This window comes from Drosophila ficusphila, unplaced genomic scaffold (genome assembly GCF_018152265.1).
Source record: "Drosophila ficusphila isolate 14025-0441.05 unplaced genomic scaffold, ASM1815226v1 contig_197, whole genome shotgun sequence".
Lineage (NCBI taxonomy): Eukaryota > Metazoa > Arthropoda > Insecta > Diptera > Drosophilidae > Drosophila > Drosophila ficusphila.
This window is the reverse complement of record NW_025064091.1, coordinates 9,134,072-9,156,764: the sequence shown is the minus strand read 5'-3', so window position 1 is coordinate 9,156,764 and position 22,693 is coordinate 9,134,072. Positions and strand designations below refer to the sequence as shown.

The 22,693-nt window shown below is 37.4% G+C and overlaps 1 protein-coding gene across 2 annotated transcripts; it reads right to left on the bottom strand.

Moving 5' to 3' along the window:
- Window positions 1-1,397: 1,397 nt before the first annotated feature.
- On the bottom strand, window positions 1,398-22,693 carry LOC108091195 (protein TIS11). 2 transcript variants are annotated; one of them, XM_017190276.2, is made up of 4 exons: window positions 22,590-22,693; window positions 21,452-21,764; window positions 4,683-5,032; window positions 1,398-3,897 (listed from the first exon to the last, which is right to left on the bottom strand). In XM_017190276.2, the coding sequence occupies exons 2-4, from the start codon at window positions 21,527-21,529 to the stop codon at window positions 2,922-2,924; spliced, it is 1,404 nt and encodes a 467-aa protein (XP_017045765.1). In that variant the 5' UTR covers window positions 21,530-21,764; window positions 22,590-22,693; the 3' UTR covers window positions 1,398-2,921. The 2 variants fall into 2 exon arrangements, with proteins under 2 accessions (XP_017045765.1, XP_017045766.1); XM_017190277.2 differs by lacking the exon at window positions 22,590-22,693 and adding an exon at window positions 22,415-22,548.

Sequence of the window (22,693 nt, the reverse complement as noted above, 5' to 3'; positions counted from 1 at the left end):
CATTCAGTTTTGTTTGCTTATTTTTTCTTAGGAGGAAGACGACTTGGATAAGTATTAAGTATAAGTTTTTATTCCGATAAGGCCACACATGCTTCTTGCGGGGCACAGTTTTTTGTTTTTGTTTTTCTTTGTTTGTTGTACAAAGGGAAGAACGTGTTTAAAAAAAATAATAATAATGAAAGCTCAAGTTTAAGTTGGAGTTTTTTTTTTTTTTAATTAAAAAGAGCAAAAAAAAACAGTATATATTATTTGTAAATTAAATATATAGGCATTATAGTACACCTTTGCACGCTGCCGTCACTCTTCGTTCTGATCAATTCCGATTTCAACGAATCGAGTTTTGGGTAGTGGAAGTAAAATCAAATCGAAAGTATAATAAAATAGACTTTATAAATTAATAATAAATAATTTATATGCCCTTTGCACTCTGTATCTGCGTTTTCTTTTCCATTTTCACAAGACTATACATAATTTGTGTTCGTGTATACATAATTTATATATAATATTAATGATAAGGCACTTTGAGAATTATATACCCCCCTCGTGCGCGGTGCACACAAATTGATAAACACGAGTGGAATTTGCTCTTCCCGCCCGATTATTGGTTTAAGTCATGCTTAAATTTGTTGCTGCTGTTGTTGTTAATGTTTTTGTTATTGTTGTTGCTGCTGCTGCTGTTGTTGGACATTACATAAATATAAAACGCCGAGTGAAAAGGTGGTAATAATAAATAGAAGTGTTTAAATATTTCATTTAGTTTGATTTGAATTGCACTCCGGCAATTATCAGTTTTAAATAGTTTGCACAAAAATAAAGGTACTATTGGTGTGGGGTAATGTCGCTGTTTACATATTATATAGTTTGTATAGGGCAAAAATTACGTACAAAAATAATTTAAATATTTCCTTAAGTTTTGCGCATTTGCTTTGCGTTTTGTATTTTGTTTGCTCAGTTTTTCTCACTTAATTTTACGTTTCTAACACTGTACTCAGTTTGTTTTTGCTTTGTTTTCTCCGCTTATCGGCCTTTTCTGATTGCTTTTATAATTTCCAACACATACAAAGATCGACAATCGGTTATTCCTACATAAATAGTTTAAATAGGCTTTTTTTGTTAAGGCATTTCCTTTGATTTTTTTCCATTTTTATTACATGTACATGTACTTCATAATCATCGGCGTAAGCATAATAATTATAATGTGGTTTTATAAGTTGTATATAAATTAAGGGCTTCCTCTCATAACACTAAAAATTATATAACTGCACCCAAAAAAAGAAGAAATCAAGAAAAAGTTGTAAAATAAATTAAATAAAAATAATATATAATAAACAAAATGATCTGTTGCATATACCATATAAAAAACATAAAATTATCAATGGTCAAAAAATGTGTGTGTCTGTGTGTGTGTGTGTGTCGAATGTGTTGTTTTCATAAATTATTAACATTAATTGCATATAAGATAGATCTGGTATGTTTTATGTAAATAGATGTGAAAATAAATTATGGTGTTAAAAAATCAGCATTTCCATTTCATATATATCGATTTTAAAAAGTACACAGAATCGTAGTCGTCGTTCAAACAAAAAAAAATCAAGTAAAGTCAATGACAGAATTTCATAATTAACTTATCTTCTCGAAGACAAAATATTGTTTGTTGCTCGTGGGTTTCTAGTTGGTGTTTGCTTGTTGTGATTGTTTGCACGATTTGCAGAGGTATATCATCAATAATATTTATATCTTTCAAGATCATCATCATCATATAACCGTAATCGTAATATAATTGGTAAATATAATTTATAAACGTTATATCAAAATATTAACTCTCGTATATACAAAACGTTCTCTATTACATAAATTTAGCAAAAAATAATAAATTAAAAAATTTCCTTTAGCTCCGTTTCTTTCTGTCCGTCTAACATATTATCGTCATCTGGATTGATTGATTGATTTATTGGCTTGGCTTGGATTGGAAGACATCGGACCAACTCCTCTCTACTCTCTCTCTCTTTCTCTTTCTCTTTCTTTCTCTCTCCATCCATTGCAAGTATCAAGGGATATATACAGGTGCTGCTGCCATATGTTTGTATATAAACCGATAATCAATTCCTACATACGACTAATCCAAAGTGCGTGGCGTATAAATATTGAACAAAAGCGATAGGTGTGTGCGAAAGGTTTCTAATTGGTGCACTGCAGTAGGTCCTATAAATGCAGGAACGAATAATCACGTTCGTCGTTGGCCATTTGTTGATTTCGATTTGAGCAACATTCGCTGAAGATTCCCAAAAAAAAAACAAAAAAAAACTCCGATTCGTCCGTATCCCCTTCTTGTCGTCCAATTTCCTTTCCTTTCTCTAGAATGTTTCGTTTAACTTTCACTTTTTTAGCTTTTAGTTTTTAGTGTTTAGTTTAAGATCATAGTTTGCTTGGATTGTTGGTTTGTCATTTACGTATCTATCTACCTAATCGTCCCGTTTTTTTTTTCTTTTGCGGCTCGATCCTTCTCAAATATAACGATATATAACGATTGACTGTCACAGCATGAGAGAAATCATATCAAAGTTCGTTTCACAATTTGGGGGAGGGATTGTGTGTTTAGGTTTAGGTTTAGGTTTTCTTGGCAGTGGCCTGTCTTTTCGGTGGCGTATACTTGATATACACTTTTGCTGCCCCAAAAATCCAGTTGCCCTGTTGTGTTTTTTGTGTTTAGGAATTTTTTGTTGGATTTGGATTGCGCGAGTTTGTTCCAGTTACCAGTTTCCATTGGGCTGGTCGTTACTGAGATTTTGTCAAGGATGCTGTTCTTAATGGAGGGATGCTTTGATGGGTGTGATGGGTGGTTTGAATGGCTGATAGGGTGCTGGTGGTGGTGCTGGGTGGTGGCTTGGCTCGTGGCTCGTGGTTCGTGGACCGAGCTCTGCTTAGAGTCCCAGGTTGGACTGCTGCTGGTAGGCCTCCACCGCGGAGCTCAGCCGATTGAACACCGGCAGCCTGGGCGTCTCCTCCTGCTGCATCGGCGTGCTGATGCTCTTCTGCAGCATCTGCTTGCCACCGTTTCCCGATCCTCCGCTAACCACATCGTACGGTGGCGGCGTGTGAACCGGCGAAATCGGTACATTGGGACTCTCGGGCGGCGTGGCCGGTCCATGATGGTTCATCCCCATGCCCTGCTGTCCCATGCCCATGCCAATGCCCATGCCCATGCCCATGGTCATGGTCATGCCGAGACCCAATCCCGAGGCCGAGGACGTGGACGAGGCGGAGCTGTTGCTGGTGCCGCCATTGGAGGCCAGGTAGCCCTGCTGCAGCGGCAAGGCGTCGTGGAACGGGAAGCTGGTCAGCGAGTTGGTGGGACTGAGCGACAGCGATCCGGTGGGCGATTCCCGGTCTGATCCTGTGCTCATGCTCAGCGGTGGACTTAGCGGCAAGTAGAACTGGCTGCTGCTGTTGTTGCTACTGTTGTTGTTGTTGTTGTTGCCATTGCTGTTGTTGTTGCCATTGCTGCTGTTGCTGCTGTGATTGCTGCTGTTGCTGCTGCTGGTGCTGCTGCTGCTGCTGTTGCTCTGGTTGCTCTTCGGCGGGAAGTTCGGCGACGATTGCTGCTGCTGCTGCTGCGACTGCGATTGGGTTTGCTGCTGCTGCTGCTGCGACTGGGAGGAGGACTTGGCCGCCTGGGCAGCCTGCTGGGCACGGGCCTCGTCCGCATTGTGCACGAAGTGACAGCGCGGCCCGTAGGGACAGAAGCCGACGCTGTGGAAGGTGCGACAGTACTCCGTCTTGTACTTCGGGTGGCGCTGCAGGTTGCGCAGCTCGTGGTAGCCATGGGCGAACTGGCACTTCTCTCCGTACTTGCACTCGCCGGCCTCCTCGAACGGACGGCACAGCTCCGTCTTGTACCTGGAGAGCCAATAAAAGAGCAATTAGCCAAAGGTCTTTTAAACTGATTATCTTATACTATTTTTGCCCACGTTGCCCTTTAAATGCTTACTTTAAATTTATGGCTTTTTTATCACACATTTTATTGTCTTCCAGTTTCTGGTTTTCGGAATCTGTTCACCTGTTTTTGTTTCATGTGTACTGAGTTTAATTAAAACGTAAATATCCTACAGCAAAAAAAAAATTTAACAACGGCATCAAAAAGAACATTACAAAATCGTAAATAGCTTTTAAGCAAAAGTTTTAAGTTCCGGTAAATGCAAATGAAATTATGTACAACATTCTTCTAAACACAAATGTCAAAGACCGTCATTGTATGTAATCAATATTTCAACATTTCTGTTAAATAAAATGACTGATTGTTGCTGAAGGACATTAAAAAAAAACTAGTTAAGACTGTAAATGCAGATGAAGATTTGGCTGCCTGATTATTTAGTCTTTTGTTTTGACTAAAAGCTAAATTCTTTATGATAAAATAAAGGTATGGTTCCCTGATTATAATTTTATTTATTTAAAAATCAACGGATATTTTTGGTTAAATAATGATTGATCTTTTAAAAGTTAACTATTCGTTTTGGTTAAATGGTGATTGATCTTTTAAAAGTTCACAAAGCAGTAACAAAAATGCACTGTGGTTGCACTCAGATCCCATTGAAGTATCAGTTTGTCTAGGCGATTGCTCCAACCTTTTGGTGCACCAAGTCCTGACAGGTTTTCCCCCTTAGTTTCGTGGGTATTCTTCTTACCTGGAAGTGTTCATCGGCTGCTGGGGCAGTGGCTCCGACTGCGTCCGCTCCAGCTTGCGGTGTAGGTTCATGTTGCCCAGGCTCTCCATGATGGTCACCAGGCTGGCCACCGGTTGCTGTTGCTGCTGCTGCTGCTGCTGTTGCTGTTGCTGCTGCTGCTGTTGCTGTTGCTGAATGAGCTGATGCCGCTGCTGGGCCGGCTGTGAAATGGTGCGTGTGAGGGCGCCATGGAGGCGATGTGGCTGCTGCTGATGTTGCTGATCCATGCTGCTGCTGTCCAGGACGAGCTCCACTTGCTGCTGCTGCTGCTGTTGCTGCTGGAGATGATCGCGATCACGGTCGCTGGCCACCTGTGAATGCAGAAGGCGAAAAACCAAAATCAATTTCTGTGTCTCTCGGGCGTATACGTAACGTATAACGAGCGAATATTTCGCAAAAATCCAAAAAAAGAGAGGAGAGGACGTAAAAAGAAGCGTGCCGCCGACACAAAAACAAAAAAAATACAGAAAAAGAAAAAGAAACAAAGCCAAAAATCAAAAGCAGCACAAAGCCAAAAGCCAAGCTCACTTTTACTTTTAACTTGACCTATAAGCAAAAACAGAAAAAACCCAACCAAGACAGCAACAACAAACAGCAGAGAGCTAGACGACGACGACGACTGAGAAATATTGCAAAAGGCACACAAAAATGTTATAATTTTCCAGACATTAAACACAAGCGCCAAGAAAAACCAGCTACCTCTCTTTTTTTCAGCTCCCCACTTCGAGCCCCCCACTTTGTTTTACCACACCACTCAGCGCTGTTACCAGTCTTTTAAAACCCCCCCTTTTCGTGTCGTCATCAGTTTCGGTTTTGTTTCTTTTTTTGGGAACGCAACGTCCGACTTGGCCTGTTCATTTTCGTGCGATGCTGTAACATGTTATGCAACCAGTTAACACACACAGACACAGAGCGCACAGTAACAGGCAGACACGCACACTCGGACACTTAGCCCACTCCATCAAGCGTGGCCAAAACTAACAACAACCACTACCAATTACATATGTATAGAGCTCAAGTTCAAGCCAACAACACGAAAGGCAAGCAGAAAAGCTGAGGCTCAAAAAACCGAACCGAAGCTCAAAAGCCGGAGCTACGAAAAAGACAACAACAAGATTTTGGGGCCCCAACCAGTAATCAAATCGTACGTCCCCCCCATCGTAAGCCCCCTTTATGAGGCCCCCCCTTCGTAAAACTCAACTCAATTTGCCACTCTCCGCAGACGAAAAACTGGTTGGCTTGCTCAACAAGTGCGAAAGAAAAGGAGATATAGAGGGTGTGAGGCGACGCCGAGTGAGAGGAAGAAGGACAGCACGAGTCGGTGGCGCATGCGCACCGACTAAAAACAGGGTTTCCAGGGTGATGCACAAAATATACAATGTAACAAATGAAAAAGATTTTAAGTTTAACAAACAAATAAAAGACTTTTTTTTAACAATGGTATTTAACAAGTCTTCAAGTTAAGAAAAAAACGCTTTGTTGAACTTTTTTCGTAGGATTTATATTTTACTGTTCAACGCACCGACGTTTAACTGTATATAAAGACCACAGGGGCGATTACAGAAAGATATAGCCCCACTTAGAAGCTCGTTATCTCGGGAGAATGGGATAGGGGATGTCAAGGCACATAAAAAATAAGTCAGACAGATGAGGCACATAACAAATAAATATTTATATAAATATGCACTTCGTTTGGGTTATCTTTGCTCCGATTTCGACAACCGCACATTCCTTGAATTTTCATGAGTAATTCCAGAACTGGCTGAACGGGCCAAACGAAACGAAACAAAACAATTTAAATGTTCAATTAATTAATTTGCCTGCCCAATCAGTTTAGAAGCTATATACCCAACGTTCTTGTTGTCGATCGCTTATCTTATCTTACGTCCCATTTGGCATCGTGTCTTGATTTCTGTTCAACTTTTATTTCACCATTGGCATTGGCATTGAAGGGTAAGTACCACTTTTCTATTAGGGTACAAGGTTTTAGACATATAAATAGGCTGGGTATAAATGACACAATATTCTCATCTTATGAAAGGGTTTATTTCAAAGTCTATTGCATTCACAAATAATTCTTATACTTTTCTAAGCCAGTTATTTGAAGAAAAAGCACGAATTTTTGAATCTGTTTTAAATGCCTATCTACATGATCTATTTTTTCTCTCTTTAAAAAAAACTTCCTGCATAGTATGGTCAATTAGTCCGCTGACATTGACGACCACCTGACAACCCTGTTTCTCAGTTTCCCAGTTTCATTTTCAATTTCAGTCTGTAACTCTGCGCAGACAGCTGAAAAAAGGAAGATAAAAAAACTTTAACGAGCAAGCGCAACAAGTTTAGCAAACCTATGGCGCTGTTTTTTTTTTTATTTTATTTTTTGACCAACTTCATCGCTTACGGCATCGCTGCGACTGCGGATACGGTTGCTGCCTCCTGCTCAAGCTTTTGATTTTGCTTTGCCTTTGGCTTGCACCAAGTACCATAAATAAGATCCAAGTTTATGCCTGGTAATTTACGATTTCTTCATTTGAGAGCCTCATAAAAATCCAACAGAGGCCACCCTTGAAATGTATTACTCGCCACAATTACCAAAGGTAAACAAGTAATCTTAATCTTTTACTAAAAAAACCCTGATTAACTGCTACGCAAATGGTCTCTTGCTGTCTTTATAATCATTTAAGAAATATAAATGGCCTTTTTATCGACATAAATTTTTTTTTTTAAATTTTTTTTAAAGTCATAAACTACATATCCAAGATGTTTAACTCTATCGATAATTAATTATAACTCAACTGTGAAACAAATTCGAAATTGTGAATAAGCATGTTTATTGAGCAATATTTAAAGACATGTAATTTATGAGAAATCGAAAGTAAAACGGCAACACACCCAAATTACAAATTATCTTTTCATGCTCTCGTTTAAAAGTGAAAATCGGTATCAGTGAACAAATTTCACTTCCGCAACTAAAAACCCCAAGATAACCTTCAAACTTGTCGTTTCATTTTTTTTTTACGATTATTTGTGTGTCAATTAGTTTTGTTTAATTTTGCACAGCTGTTTTGGGGACGACGACGTCGAATTCATGGTCAAGTTATGACTCCGTTTCGTGAACTGATTTCGCAAAGAGAAGTTCGCATAAACTTGTACATTTGTGGGGTGAGTAATGGGTGATAAAGTTGGGTGGGAAAAGGGGGGTGTGGGCAGAGGAAAGGCGGGAGTCTCGCAACGCTTGATTTTTTCTTTCCTTTTAAACGTGTTCGAAAAGCAACTCCAAGACAATCCTCCTCTCTCTTCGCCCCTCTTTCTTCCGCGTGTGCGGTGCGTTTGTGTAAAAACAAGATTAAGACCCATTTTGGCAGAAGACGGCGACTACGAAGGAGATGGGGAAACCGAAAAGCTAGATCTGCGGTTCGTTTCAAAACTCTTTTTTCCCCCTTTTCTGCTCTTTGCTTTTTGCGCCGTTTTTCCCGAGTTATGTATTAAGTTTTGGTCTCTTTCTATCGCCAAACCTGCCGTCTCTTTCTATTGGAGCTCAACAGCGCAGCGCACATCTCTTTCATTCGTCTAGGTGAGAATTTCCCTTTCGTTTGAAAATGAAAATAAGTTTACTTTTCTTTCAGTCATGCTTTGGCTTATTTTTCTACCTCCTCTTGTTTTCTTCTACTTGTTGCTGGTCGACTCCATACCCCCCTCTTCCCCCCGCTTTCTTTCCAATGTTTCTTGGCACTTGTGTTTTGGTCGCCTGGTTTTTCTGTTTTCCGTTTCATTGTTGCGGTGGGTTAAGACAACAACGGAAGACTAGACAGTGTAGGAAAAGAGAGTGGGGCGGGGGACTCAGTGGGGGATAGACGTTATGGAACCAAGTGCAAAAGAGACTGAGTGCGGGAGTTACGGACTACAGACCTTGAGGTCTTTTTTGCAAAATTTTCGAAATATCAAGTCCGGCACAAAACCCAGCGAAACTTATCGAAATACTGCAGATTAATTACTCATCTTATTTAAACCAAGGGTACTACTTTTAAGTGCAGTTAAAGAAGGTGCAAAGGCTAACCAAATTTAAGTAGTATTTAATTTGATGAAGGAAATAAAATATAACATTAAAGAAGTGCTTTTCTATTTTACCATTTGCTAAGAAAATGTTTCACAAATATTGAAGGGCTAAAAATACTTAATTAAAACTTTTTCTATCTAACGATTTGCAATAAATATACTTGGTTTTTGTTTAAGAAGATTTTGTAACCATCCGTTCGAAGATTTTGATGCATTTTAAAAACCTACCAGAATTCAGTTCTTAAAGATACGATTTTACGATTTGCAGATTATCCCATTAAATGAATTTAAATTTCTTTCAATTTGAAAAACAATTTCCTATGACTCTTCTGTAATCTTTCGTATAGTACTTTTGATTAGTAAGATTAATAAGTATTAAGATCTGCCATTTCGGTTCTGGGGCGTTTTGATGTTACTTGTTTTGACAAACTTCAGCTTACATATGGAAAGATATAGTTATGCAGATGTGTATATATCGTATCGAGTGTGTGTTTCAGGTCTTGGCTGACGGGGCTGTTAGGTAAGATCGGCGATTGTTGTTGCTGCTTACTTGTTTGTGTCTCATAAACACGTTCACACAGATACACCGGACTTGTTGTGAGTGTGTGCGAGATGCTGAAGACCTGCTGTTGTTGGTTTGTTTTTTTTTTTTTTGTATTTTTTCGGTTGGACTAACTGGTTTATAAAGCCGTACCAATAAAAGCAACAACACCGCGATGACGACGACGCAATATCCATAACCTCGATGAGCTAACACCAATACAATGGTAGAAATAAAATTAACAAAAAAAAAAAACGAATAACGAAACACACACCCAGACAATCTTTATTCTGTTCATATATATGCGAATTGAAAATGAATACAAAGTTATTATTGAGTGTTATTTATAATACCTGAACAACCTGCACGAACCGCTAAAAAGAGATGGAAAGAGGCAAGGGGGCGTGGCGCCTTTATATACTACCTATCTCTACAGCGGCGGATCAAAAATTAGTACTTAAACTTGGCCAACTGAAATCGTTATAAAAAATTAACAATTTTTTAAGAATTTTTTATAACCAATTCATTATTGACTCTCACAAAATCCTATTTGACAAAGAATATTTTATGATCGTCAAATAAATATTTAATATATAAGTTCCGTTTTATTTACCACTATTATTTTGCCCGCCATTGTATATGTATATTCGCATCTATTAATCGCCTGGTGGAATAACATTAGCAATTAAAGCGAGGTATTTACATTTAGTTAGGGATGGGTATACACGGGATGATGATCGATGGAATCGCACAGATAAAGATCTGAAAAATATACGCATCTGATTTCCATATTTACACACACGATCTTTGCGGTTCAATTAAAGTTCAAGGTAAGCTTCAAATTTTCTATGCAAAGTGCGAGATTTCTTCCAACGAAATTTGATTAGCAGCAGGCCGCAGATTAAATTGAATTAAATCAAAAACCAAAATCGATCCCCCTCCACAGATTTTTGTTGACGACCGAAAAAAAAAAAAAAAGCCTTGCTTCGATTTTAATTGTTGGCAAATTTGAATTGGTAATTAACACATGCGGCTGTCATGCAAGTTTTTCATTGCTTTTCATTTTCATTCTCATTCGCATGCATTCCGTTTCGATTTCCATCTCCATTTCCATTGCATTGTGCATTGCAATGCATTTCTGCCTTGCTTCCCCCTCCTTTCCTCCTTTCACTGCCGCCGATCGCTGATCACTGATCACTTTTGATCGATTGATGGGCTGAAAGCACACAACAAAACAATCTAGAACAGACGCGGTTGCCCCCGCCTCTTTCCCCCACCAGTTTATCACCGATTCCTCAGCCCCTTTTCCAAACCCCCTCCCACAAGCAGGCCCCCCTCAAAAACACGATCTACAACTGATAAAGCACACAAAGCAACGTGCTGCACTGAACAAAACAATTTCAACTCTTTCAGATCCGATTTCGTAAGATTCTAAAATACTTTGAATAAAATTAAAACACTTTATGAACGAAATAATATAATAATATCAATGTAAACTATGTAATCAAACTACTAGTAGTGGACAATAAGATATACAGAAACGTGAATGAGCCTTAGAAAATGTTTACCCAAAGTCAAAGTTGTTCAACAGAAATTAATAAAAAGGTAATCTATTTATAAAAGTGTTTTAAGGTTTAGCACATAACACAAAACCCCTGTTACAAAATTATAAACGATTTTCTATAATCAAATCTCATTTAAATTTCAATAAATTGAGTATTACATATTATACTATACTTTGATTAAGCATATAACTATAAAACACTTCACTTGGGGAAAAGCACCTAACAAGTTCTTAGAAAAAAAGGCAAACCCAGGTTCTAACTTTTTGCAAACAGCGGCTGGGAAATTAATTATTTCGTAACCTAAACTTGCTATTTTTATACCCCTTACTTATCCCATAGGTCGTTTAGTTGTGCCTGATCAGGAAAAAGAAACAAATAAGCAAACAAACACATTATAATTTACATAATGTTGCCAAAGGCCTGAACCTCATGGCTTTACTTGTAAAAAATTTAAATGACTTGGCCCAAAAGCTTCGGGTTTTCGTCTTGTCTTGGCTTTTCGGTCGGTTATTTGGTTTTGGGTTTTCAGTTTTTGGGTTTGGGCCATCCATCGATTGAGGTCTAGGTCGAATCGTCGAATGGAGCATTTCACATTTTCGTGCCGTTTGCATTGTCCATCCGTTCGTTGTTAATATTTGGTAAGCGAAATAACAAAGCATAGATAGCGAGAGTGTTTAAGGGACGGCGGTGGAGGAGGTGGATGAAGAGGTGGACAAAGGGGAAGAGAAGGGGGAGCAGACAAGACGCATGCGCAACTGACGTGCCAGTTTCGTTTTGTTTCATTGCCAAGCGTCCGTAGTTGTCTCTTCCTCTTCGCTTTGTTTCGTTTCTTTTTTTTTTTTTTTGTCTTGTATTATTTCTTGTACATTTGTTGTTTCTTTTCCTTGTATTTTTTTCGAACCGGCTCACATAATAATAATTGGCAACTACGAAAATCACATAATAAAACACAATAAAAGAAAACTTCACAACGACTTGGCCTTGCTAAATTCGGAGCACAACAACCATAAAAAAACAAAGCTTTAAAATACAGTCAACACTACTGATATCCAAATTTTCGCAAGAGCTAACTAGCTTACAAACTATGTATTGTTAAAACAATCTTAATGGTGTCTTTATAATTATTAAATATTCACGAACAAGTTGATCGTGCGTTAAAGGAAATATATCTGATAAATGTTTTCTTTACAAATGGTTCCAAAAATACGGAATTTGGTACGTACATTCATATGTTTGTATGTATGTAGTCATTAACATATTTAATAAGATTTATTGTGTGGTTAACTCCACAGAGAGCTCACTGTAGAAACACCAAATCCGGCACAGACAAATAAAAAAAAACTCCCAATCACAAATCGAATTTTGTATCCAAGAGGGTTCCGTCTTTAATCGATGTGCATAAAAATAAAATAAAATAAAACATAATATTCATTTCCCTCTTCTTTCTCTGTCGCAATTCTGCCGACGTCGCGTTGCGTTTGCGCAGTTTTTTATTGCTCGTTTTTTTTTTTTGTGCAAAAAGGAAGGGAAATACATATAAAATGTTGCAATTGCCGTTTTTGTTTTGCTTAAGCAAACCAGTCAAACAAAGTGCAAAAAAAAAATGTAGAAAAAGGGGGTAGAAGGGGAAATAAAAGAGGTAAAATGGGGAAAGGGAGATGGATGATGGAGACCTTTTGCATACACAAACCGAAAGAGCAAAGAAAGAGGGAGCCGCAGAGTTAAAGCCACCGTTATGCAATCGAAATGGAGAGTTTCGAATGGGAGCAAAGTGGGAGGGAGATGAAGATAGAGATAATAGATATGTAGCAGATAGTAAAAGAAAAAGTGGAAGGTATCGTTTTCAAGGTAATCTTAAACGCAAAATTAGCTCATGTTACCCACTATGTAACATAAAAGTTATATAGCTATGTTTCTTTAAATTTTATTTTTTGCTTAATTTTAAAAGGCATAACACTTTGAAACCCACACTCTATTTCAATGAAAGTTTGAAATTTGAGTGCTTAAAAAATAACTTTAATTGGTAAATACAGGAAATTGAATTCGAAGCACTTAGCCAACAAAAGATTGCTTTAATAGTTATTTATAGACTGCAACACAACCGGAAAAGAGAAATGCATTTTCTGCATTTCGTTTAACGACCAAAACGACCGACCTCTCCAATTACAATTTTGATGGATTGAATTACCAATTTTCCAGTTTTGGCAGAGGTTTGCGTGGAAACTACTCACGCAATACAATAATCTCAAAAACCATGTTTTCCATCTGGTAAACGATTTAAATATACAGATTTTGATTCGAATTTATAATATATTGATTGAATTGAATTGATTACTAAAATAAACTTTTAAACATGATGCCAGGAGTTCAATTTACAGAGGTGTCAGTTGTAACAAATTTTGTCATAAAATCTTCACACATTTTTATTCAATCACAAGTTGATAGTCGCTCATATCAATTCCTTATAAATTTCCTTTTTCTCGAAGAATTCAAGATAGCAAATTGTTTGGTTGTTTGTACAGATAAACAACGAATAAATGACCAAAGTATTTGCTTATGGGAGCTCACCATTTTCCGTTCTAGATTTTTTTAATGGGTTCGAGAAAGGCAAACACTTGGAAACACCGGCCCAAAAGTGAGTACTATCACCCGACCCCTTTTGCCCTTGCCTTAACCTCTGCTTCGTTCCAGTTGCAACCCTCCATCTCTTTCCATCCAGTCTTTGGTCTCCTTATCAGACGACGGGGTGTCCAGAGCGTCGAACCTTATCGGGGCTCATTTTCGGTCGGGTTCCCGCCGCTTGTTAAAGTTTGGAGTGACATTTGGTACCTCACCCACACTCCCCAGATCCCCATCACTCACGTTGTTTTGCCCTATTGACAAACGCCATAAAACAAATCCCTAGCTGCGACCCCAGAACTCGATTAAATACGATCCAAAACAATACGAAATTCGAGAACGGAGCTAAGCTTTAATGAGTTCGGAGCAGCGCAAACATTTCGAAATTGATTTGTGTGTTTTTTATTGCTTCTATATGAAGCCAGAGTTACAAAAAACTGTCATGGACGTTGACAGGAAAATTTTAAGGGGGATATCACCGAATCGTATCTTAAACCATAATTTATATTAGATTTTTTATAAGGTTAAAGTACCAATTTTATTTAAACATGTTATGATAAGGGAAACGGATATTTCATAAGTTTTTCTCTTTTTATTTCCCATAGTGTGCCCTTTTCTGAAAATTTTTACCGGCGTGACTGTGCTCTGCCGTTTATGGCGTTAAGTTGAAAATTATGAAAATCATCTTTTGATAAGCCGAAGCCTAGCAATTTCTGTAGGTCTATGTATGTTCTCTCGCTGTTCTTGGGCGCTTATCACTCTGCCCGGCAAGTGTCTGTCTGTGTTTGTGAGCACATGGCAGTGGCAGTGACCCCCCTCCCAGTCTTGCACTGAAACCCCCCCAACGACTTTTCCTATCTTTCCTATGCACACTTGTATGTGCTCTTTTTTACAGTCCCACCAAGTGCAGGCCAGGCACGTAAATCATACAAAAATTAAAAACGAAGGAAAAACACACATTTTAAGTATAGATTGAGAAGAAACGACGCTTCTTCTTCTCCTCGCCGCTCTTTTTCTCTGTTGACACACGCGCGTTCTACAGTTCATCTGTGTGTATGTGTGATTTAATGTGATAAGAATACTTATTATTGGGTTAGTTAGTTCATATAGTAATAATCTTTCACTCGCTGCTGTTTTTGTTGGTACTCAAAAGCGATAAGCAAAGCACAACTGATATAACTATAAAACCAACAACAACTAAAAGCAACAATAACCCAACTGACTAAGTTGAGAAACAACAAACGAAGAACAAAACATCAACTAAAAAGTGCATGTTGAGCAAAAAACGGGAGAGATCATATTTTATATTCAGCTCAAAACAACGGCGATCACTCGAAAATCGGAGATTTCATTTCAAAGGCAGTGGGAATTTTCCAGAAGTTACAATGAGACGTCAGAAAAAAATGATTTGATAAGCCGTTCTAAGTATTTGCGGTAGTATTCCATTTAAAAGATTTGTTTGGATCATTAAAGTGGCGGCATTAAAAACAGTTTTGAAAACAAACCAATAAATAAACAAGTTCGGATTTTTTAATAGCGTCAAAGAATTAATTGCTTCACGAAATATTATCATTTTTAAGTATCTCTAGAATCAGTTTTTATGTCTGACGAAAAAATAGATAGCTTGAACAAGTGTTTTTGATGTTGTATAAAATCAGAATCTTTATTAGCATAGTGATATCAAGATAGTTTGTTTTGGGTTGCTTTTATAAAAGAACTTTGAATATTTAAATTAATTAAAAGCTCTCTTAATTAAGAAGGCACCCCAAAAATGATAATGATGATAATGGGGTAGAGATAAAAAGAGCAATGGAGGCTTCTTGGCTGAAAAACAAACCCCATATTTAACTTGTGCTCCTTGCCCTATCTTCTTTTTGGTTTCCCTCCACAGGTTGCATTGATCCCTTTTGATTTACTTGGTTTGTTTTTACCTACCCTCCTTCGTTCTTTTCGACTCCTATGTCCGACCCTTCTTCTGCGCCAATAATTTATCGGTTATTTGATAACCCGCGCAAACAAAACAAAAAATAAGAAGCAAACAATAAGGGATACACAGAAAGGCAAATGTTGGATGGTATTATAGACATATTAGATTTGAGTAGATATATGTAATATATTTACAAATAGGTAAGACACTATACACTATTATGCCATCTTTTTACATGTCTTGACTTTGAGTTCTTAGCATGTTATTCAAAAGATTTAAATAAATATGTACATATATTGATCTGTTATTTTTTTCTATGTACAGAAATAGGGAGAGGAAATAAAGTACAGGATGAAAAGCAACATGTTGTGAATGTGTTAAACACGTGGTTGTGGGACTCTCAAAAACCAAAATCCGATCGAAACCGTGATTAAAACGAAAATATCGAGGGTTGCTTAGAACAGAGAAACCGAACTACTCACATGTGTTTGTTGCTGTTTATCTTTGTTTTCTTGTTGTCCTGTAAAACCAGTTGCTGACAGAGACAGCATTAGCTGGCAAAACCCGCAAAACAAAAAGCAATAACAAAGACAAAAACAAAAACACAAGCAAAAGCCAAAAGCAACATCATCAAAAAGCGACAGTGAATGTGAATGGAAATCTACTAAACAAACGGGGCTCTCTGTTGCCGCCGACTGCGCTGCCAGCGTCCGCATTCGATCGCGACTTTATTATATAATAGATTCGATTGGATTTTTCGGTGGATTTCGTTTTGGGATTGGCAATCAGAAAAAAAGGCAGAAAAACCAAACCAAAAAAAAAAGCCATGTTGTAAGCGCTACTTTTGTAGGGTGGCCCGCATGAAAAGCGTGAAAAGCAAATGCCAGCCAGCATAATGGAAATATTAACGAAATTAATAAGCGAAGCAAACAGCAAAAGGGAGAAACATGCTGTTATATCGTTTTCTGCGAATAATGAGCCGTAGATAATATTATTTTCCATACATTCCCAGAACCCGGGGAAAAATTAAACCTAAGATCGATTCTAAATGCAAATACCCGCCTTCAAACACACAGAAAAAAAACAGAAGCAGAATTTCAATAAATTAATATATTTTGTAACCCATCTAAAAAAATTTTACTTGCAATTTGATATTGAAGTAAAAACTTTGATAAATATTTACTTATGAAAACCACAAAAAAGTAAAAAATCTTGTCAAAAATAATATGAAAAATTATCATATCATTTTGTCACATTAATTTTTATTTCTGTGCATGCAAACAACAAACAAACAAATAGGACCGTAGGAGAAGGGGGCGGGGAGCGAACGAGAAGCGAGATGTACTTTGGCACTCAATTGAGCGGCCATTAGCAATAATACCAACAACAATGAGCACAACAACAGTACAGCCAAGACAATTTTAAGATTACAACAACACCGAGCAACAGGCACAGCAACAAATGACAATAGAATATGAAGTGTCTTCGCCTCTATTCCCCATCTCGCTCTTGTACATGGAAAATGGCCCCAATGCGCACGCCTGCCTGACTCGCTCGCTCTCCTACTCTTCTGCTCCACTGTCTGCTCTCTCTTCCTTCTCCTCTCCACCATAAAGCCATGCCAGAGCGAGAGAGCTGGAAAGTGGGGGCCGCTGGCAATGCGTTGGTGTGGGCGAGATAGCAAAAGGCGACGACAAAGGCGAGAGAGCACACACACACACTTGGCTTGTATTTCATTTGTGTGCATGTTTTTTTTTTTGTATTTTTTATAACTGCACGATAAGAGGACAGCAGCAACAACAATAATATTAATAATAATAATAACAAGCAGTCAGTAGCACTGCACGCAAATAATTTTTTTGTAATTTATATTTTTCAGGCAGGGGCCAACAAATAATTAAAGCACAATACAATTTTAAGGTAATTATTCTTTGAAAATAGAACTCAAATTGTCGAAACCTAAGAAATTTAAGTTTTTGGATGGACTATACAAAAAACCCCTAGTTTAAAATTGTGGGTATTGTATTATTTTCAAAATCTGTTATATATCCTTTTATCACGAAACTGATTTTGTAAATATATATATATGTACCTATGTACATACATTTATCAACGTAGAAAACCATTTTATGTTTTAAGTTTAAATTTATAAGCCAATAAAAATCTTGACAACAATTAAAACAATCCGTTGCATTTAATCTCTTTTCTTCAGCCTTCTACATATGTATGTATGTATGTTGTTTCACTACTATTAAACACATGTGTGTGTGATTGTTTCTCATATTTTCCTTGGAATGGGAAAAATCGCTTTTGAAACGTTTCGGGGTTGTGATCCTCAATTTCACCCCCCATCGACTAATAAACTCTTGACGAGCTGAGGATCCCCTTCCATGGCCCCATCTCCCCTCTCGCTCTCTACAAGGGTATCTCAAGGGTCAGCCAGTCAATATGCTGACAATGTGTTCTTGTTGTTGCCCGGCCTCATATGTCCTCTCTTTATGCGTGAGTTTAAGTGCCCTGTGTGGTGTGGTGAGTGCTGTGTGTGAGTCCATGTGGAGTGCTCACTATAGCCATTTAATAGCCAAATTCTATTGAAAAATTCTATAAGTACATATTCTACAGCAGGTGCACTTCCAGCTATTTTTGGATAATATGCAAAAAATCCAAATCCAAAAATTAAAAACCGTATTTAGCGATCTTAGCTACGTATACCTTCTCCAAAAATCTATTATCTATCTAAAAAAAAAACAAGTTTTTAAAATTGCATTTAACATAAATATATAAAAATACTATAGGACAAACTAGGTTTTTTCTGGTTTTTTTTATTTGATATATCTGTCGGGACTGGCAGCACTGGCTCTGCACCAGTGTGGGTGAGCGAGTGAAGGAGTGAGAGGTTCGGGGACTTGAGCCTGGGATTTTGATGGGTATGGGTATATGGTGGTATTGGACCTGGCCTTTAGGGATGGGGCTGCATATTAATCGAGTCGAGTCGGATCGAATCGAAATGAAATGACGTTCGGCAGAGTTGAGGGTTAAGGAAGAAGGAGGAGGGGCAAAGGGAGGGGGAGAAAAAGGAGGAGAGTGAGGATTGAAGATTGAAGAGTTGCCTTTTTTTTGGAGGTAGCGGTCGCTACGCTTGGTCTTTTACTCCTACTCCTTCTTGTCCCCCTCCTTCTCCACCTTCACTCGGCTTCTTCTTGCTGCAATGGCGTCGGGACAAACACAAATACACACAGGCTAAAAAAAACACAGATCAAAATAAAACGACGACGTTGTTGTTATCGCCTTGGCAGGAAATGGAATTATATTCGTAAAAAGTAGTCGCCGTTTTTCGATTTGTAAGTGTAAGTGAGCCTCTCAGCAGGAGAGGGAAGCGGAGAAGGGAAGGAGTGGATGGTAAAAGAGCTCAAAGAGTGAAGGAGTTTGTTGAAACGTAATACTGCTGATTACGACTGAGGATTTCGATATAACAAACTAAGCACATTTTATTTTTCTGCCTGAAAACAGAGAAAGAAAAAAACAACGAAGGGACGGGCAAAAATATATGTACAGTGGGTATACTCTGAATTAACTTTTCTTTCAAAATGTATATTTTGTTAAATAAATATGTATTAGCTAAAAACTTTTTTGCATTGAACAGAGTTCTATTGTTCTGTATCAAAATAATAACAAGTTAGTTACATAGGTATGTACAATGCAAAATATATACAAACAGATTTTGTTTTCTTCGGTTTACTGTAGTGAACGTGCACTTTAGGATGCACACTTGCACACAGTTTTATATTTCATAATAAAATCAAGAAAAAGCCAACAAAAAGAAAAATTAAAAGTTATGCGAAAAGTGAATATATTGAGTTGCAGCTCTTTTCTCAACTTTTCGGTCCTCTATCTCCATTCTTCGCTCCCCATTTCAACCAACTGAAATTGCTCAAACAATGTAAAGCGATCCGAAATAAAAGCTACGATTATACAAAATGTTTTATAAATCCACTATCACTACATTGCGTAAATTTTGCCACCCAAAGAAATGAGGAAACAAACTATGTATGTACATCTGTATGTATATTTAAGCGATAATGTAAATTTGCCTTTACATCTTTCAATCCAATGGAGCGCACCTTATCATTAATATGTATATAAATATTTTTTTTTGTAAGCCACAACTGCATATAAATCTTATCATATCCCTAGAAACTATTTAAATAAATAATTGTATGCATTTATTTAAAAGTCAAATTTATAAGTTGGGGTACGTTGATATTTTTAATATAAAACTGCGATTACGACAATGGTGTCGCCTGGAAAAGGTTGCGCTGATGCAGCAGCAGTTTCTATGTTTGTGTTGCGCCCTTTCGCTTTCGGCAGCAAAAATGTTGCTGCTCTCACAGCCAGCCAAAAACCAGCAAAAACAAAAACGCTGCGTAATGACAAAAAAAAAAAAAACGAATTTTCCATGCGAATAATCGTTGCTCCCTGTCGATAATCGATAACAAGCAAAGTTCATTCAACACGTATTTTTGCAACTTTATCGGACGTCAACCTGCCTTGGCCCTATTTCTTGTTGCTATTTGTTTTTCTCCATGCTCTCTTGTTTTCCTTTATTTTTTCGTTCTACTTGACCCTTTGGCTTTGCATTTTAGTTTACGCAAATTTGCAAAACAGAACAGAACAACAAGAAAATCAAAACAAAAACCAACGGTGCCTCTTTTTCCTCCCTTTTGAGTTCCACGAGTTCCACTTCTCCAACTCTTTTTGACTCCTCTCTTTGTCAACCGCATGACAAAAAAAAAACTTTGTACGTAACCGCAGCAGCAGCACAGCAGCAGAGCTCTTAAGTTGGCTCATTTGAGAGCAACTTCCAGCACGGGCACAAAAAAAAAAAAAAAAAAATAAAAGAAATAATATAATATATAACAGAAATCACTAAAAACACAAAAATCCAGCCAAACCCGGAACTTGATTTAATCGAATTTGTTGTCGATCAACAGCTGCTCTGCCGACGTCGACGTCGCTGCCAATATAACACGCACACAAATACACACATGTACAGTAAATGATCACGAGTGTTATTGTTGTTTTTAATGATGCTGCTGCGATGACGCCAATTGTAACAAATAAATGTGAAGGGAAAGGAGGGAAGGGAGAGCGTATAAGGGGAGAAAATGAAAGGATGCCCCGCCCCCTTCCCCAATACACTTATCAAAAATCCTTATCAGTCCATTATTTAGTCCACTTTACAGTCTGTCGTTTTTTTTTGCCTCTTCTTTTTTCGTTTAGTGAGTTGACAAACCGAAATAAAAATTATGAATCAGCTTTAATAAATGGGGAATAACAAACAACAAATGCAAGTGTAACGAAACGGAAATATAACGAAATGAAAAATGGAAAACAAGTTATCGAAATTAAGCAAACGATGCATACTGCTTTTTACGACACAATACAAAACGGCGCAAAATGCAACTCCCAAAATAAATAAACTTAAAAAAACATGTGGTTTATGCATGTTTTAAGTTGCCGACCTAAAAATATTAAGTGCTTTATTACTTAAGAGAAAACATTTGATCATTGACAACTATTAAAAAAAGTCATGTGATTTAAAAAAAGTAATCCAAATTTAGTAAAATAAATTTTAAAAACTTAAATAATAGGTTTTTGTTTCTAAAACCCAAACAAATGTATCTACATATCTTAAAGCAATTCAGAATCAGTTTTGTATGAATTGACAAAATACGAAACATTTATTTACTTATGTATACTGTATATGTGAGAAAGAAATGTTTATAAATCTTTTTAGTAATCTACCTTTTTCTTGCTTAGTAAAGTAAAGTGCAGATTAACTCAGTTTTTATTTTTATAAGCATATGTACGTATCTTTATAAACATACGTTATTTAATAAGTTTATGTTCCCCATAACAAAGAACTCCCAGGGAAATAAATAACAAGGTATGAGAGACGAAAAAAAACATTATTGTTCAGCGGAAGAACTTATATTTCGGTGAAAGAACTTAAAAAACTTACCGCCTGGAATATGTCGCCGCACTCGAAAAAATGCGAATTGACCACTGCCGTAGATTTCTGCACTATAGTAGCAGACATTTTGTTGGTCTTTTTAACAAATTTTGAACTTGATTTTGTTGTTGTTGCTGCTGCCTGTTGATTTTTTTCCACTGGACAAGACAAAAAATTCTTTTTCTTGTTTTTTTTTTCGTTTAGTTTCTATATTTCTTTTTTGATATAGGTTTAATTTTTATTTGCTTTGCACTTGAATGTTGAATTATGTTGTTGTTGTTAATGGTTCCGCGAATATTGCATTGCAACAATAAAAAATCAGCTAAAAGAGTGAAGAGAGCGTGTAATTAGCAGTGAACGATCGAAGAGAGGGGAGAGCAAGAGAGTGAACCAAATTACACGTGCTGTCGTAAGAGCATCAATGCGCGCATGTGTGCGTCAGGATATTTTTCACGCACATGTGTAAGACGAAGGAGAAAAGAATATTTGCTTTGCTTTGTTCCTTTTTCCCTTTTTTATATATATTTTTGAAACAGCAACAGCCGATGTCTGTTTTGCGTGTGTATGTATGGTGTTGTTTGCTTTGCTTTTATCGTCTTCGTTTGCGTTCTCAAAAAGCAGAGAGATAAGCTTGCGCTTCGTCCCTATCCCTTCCTTCCCTTTCTTGCCCACCCGCTTTATTTCAATGCGTCTGTCTGCGCGATCTCTAGTGGTGGTCGTATCACAAGTCTGTGTGTTTGTAATTTTTATTTTATTGCTGCGCCAGCAAACTCAAAAACAACCCAAAAAACAAGGCAGCAATTGTTGTTGTTGTTTTTTGCCTGTTGCTTCGCTTGCTTGTTCTTTTCTGTTTGAGGTCCTGGCGACTGCACACATGCGCACATAAAAGAATCGAGTGAATGCTTATTTGAACATGTTGCTCTCATCCAAAATTTTGGTTTTACTATTTCGATTTTACTATTGTTTTTGCACCTTTAAAAAATAAGCAAAAAAAGTAGGCTATCGCGAATTACTGTTATTTTTTGAAATCAAATTTAAAACCCCGGCACAAGGAACGCGTTTAAACTTCCAAAAAAAATGAACTTCACTATTGCACAAGCACAATTTGCGTTAAAATATATTGGTTTTTTAATAACTCGCTAATTACTTTATATACGGGCGCAGAGGTCCTGTCACTCTTCGCTCGTTCGCAAAAACCACAACAAGAAGAGACGCAGCACGTACGTCAGACAGCCAGATCGAATTCGGAAC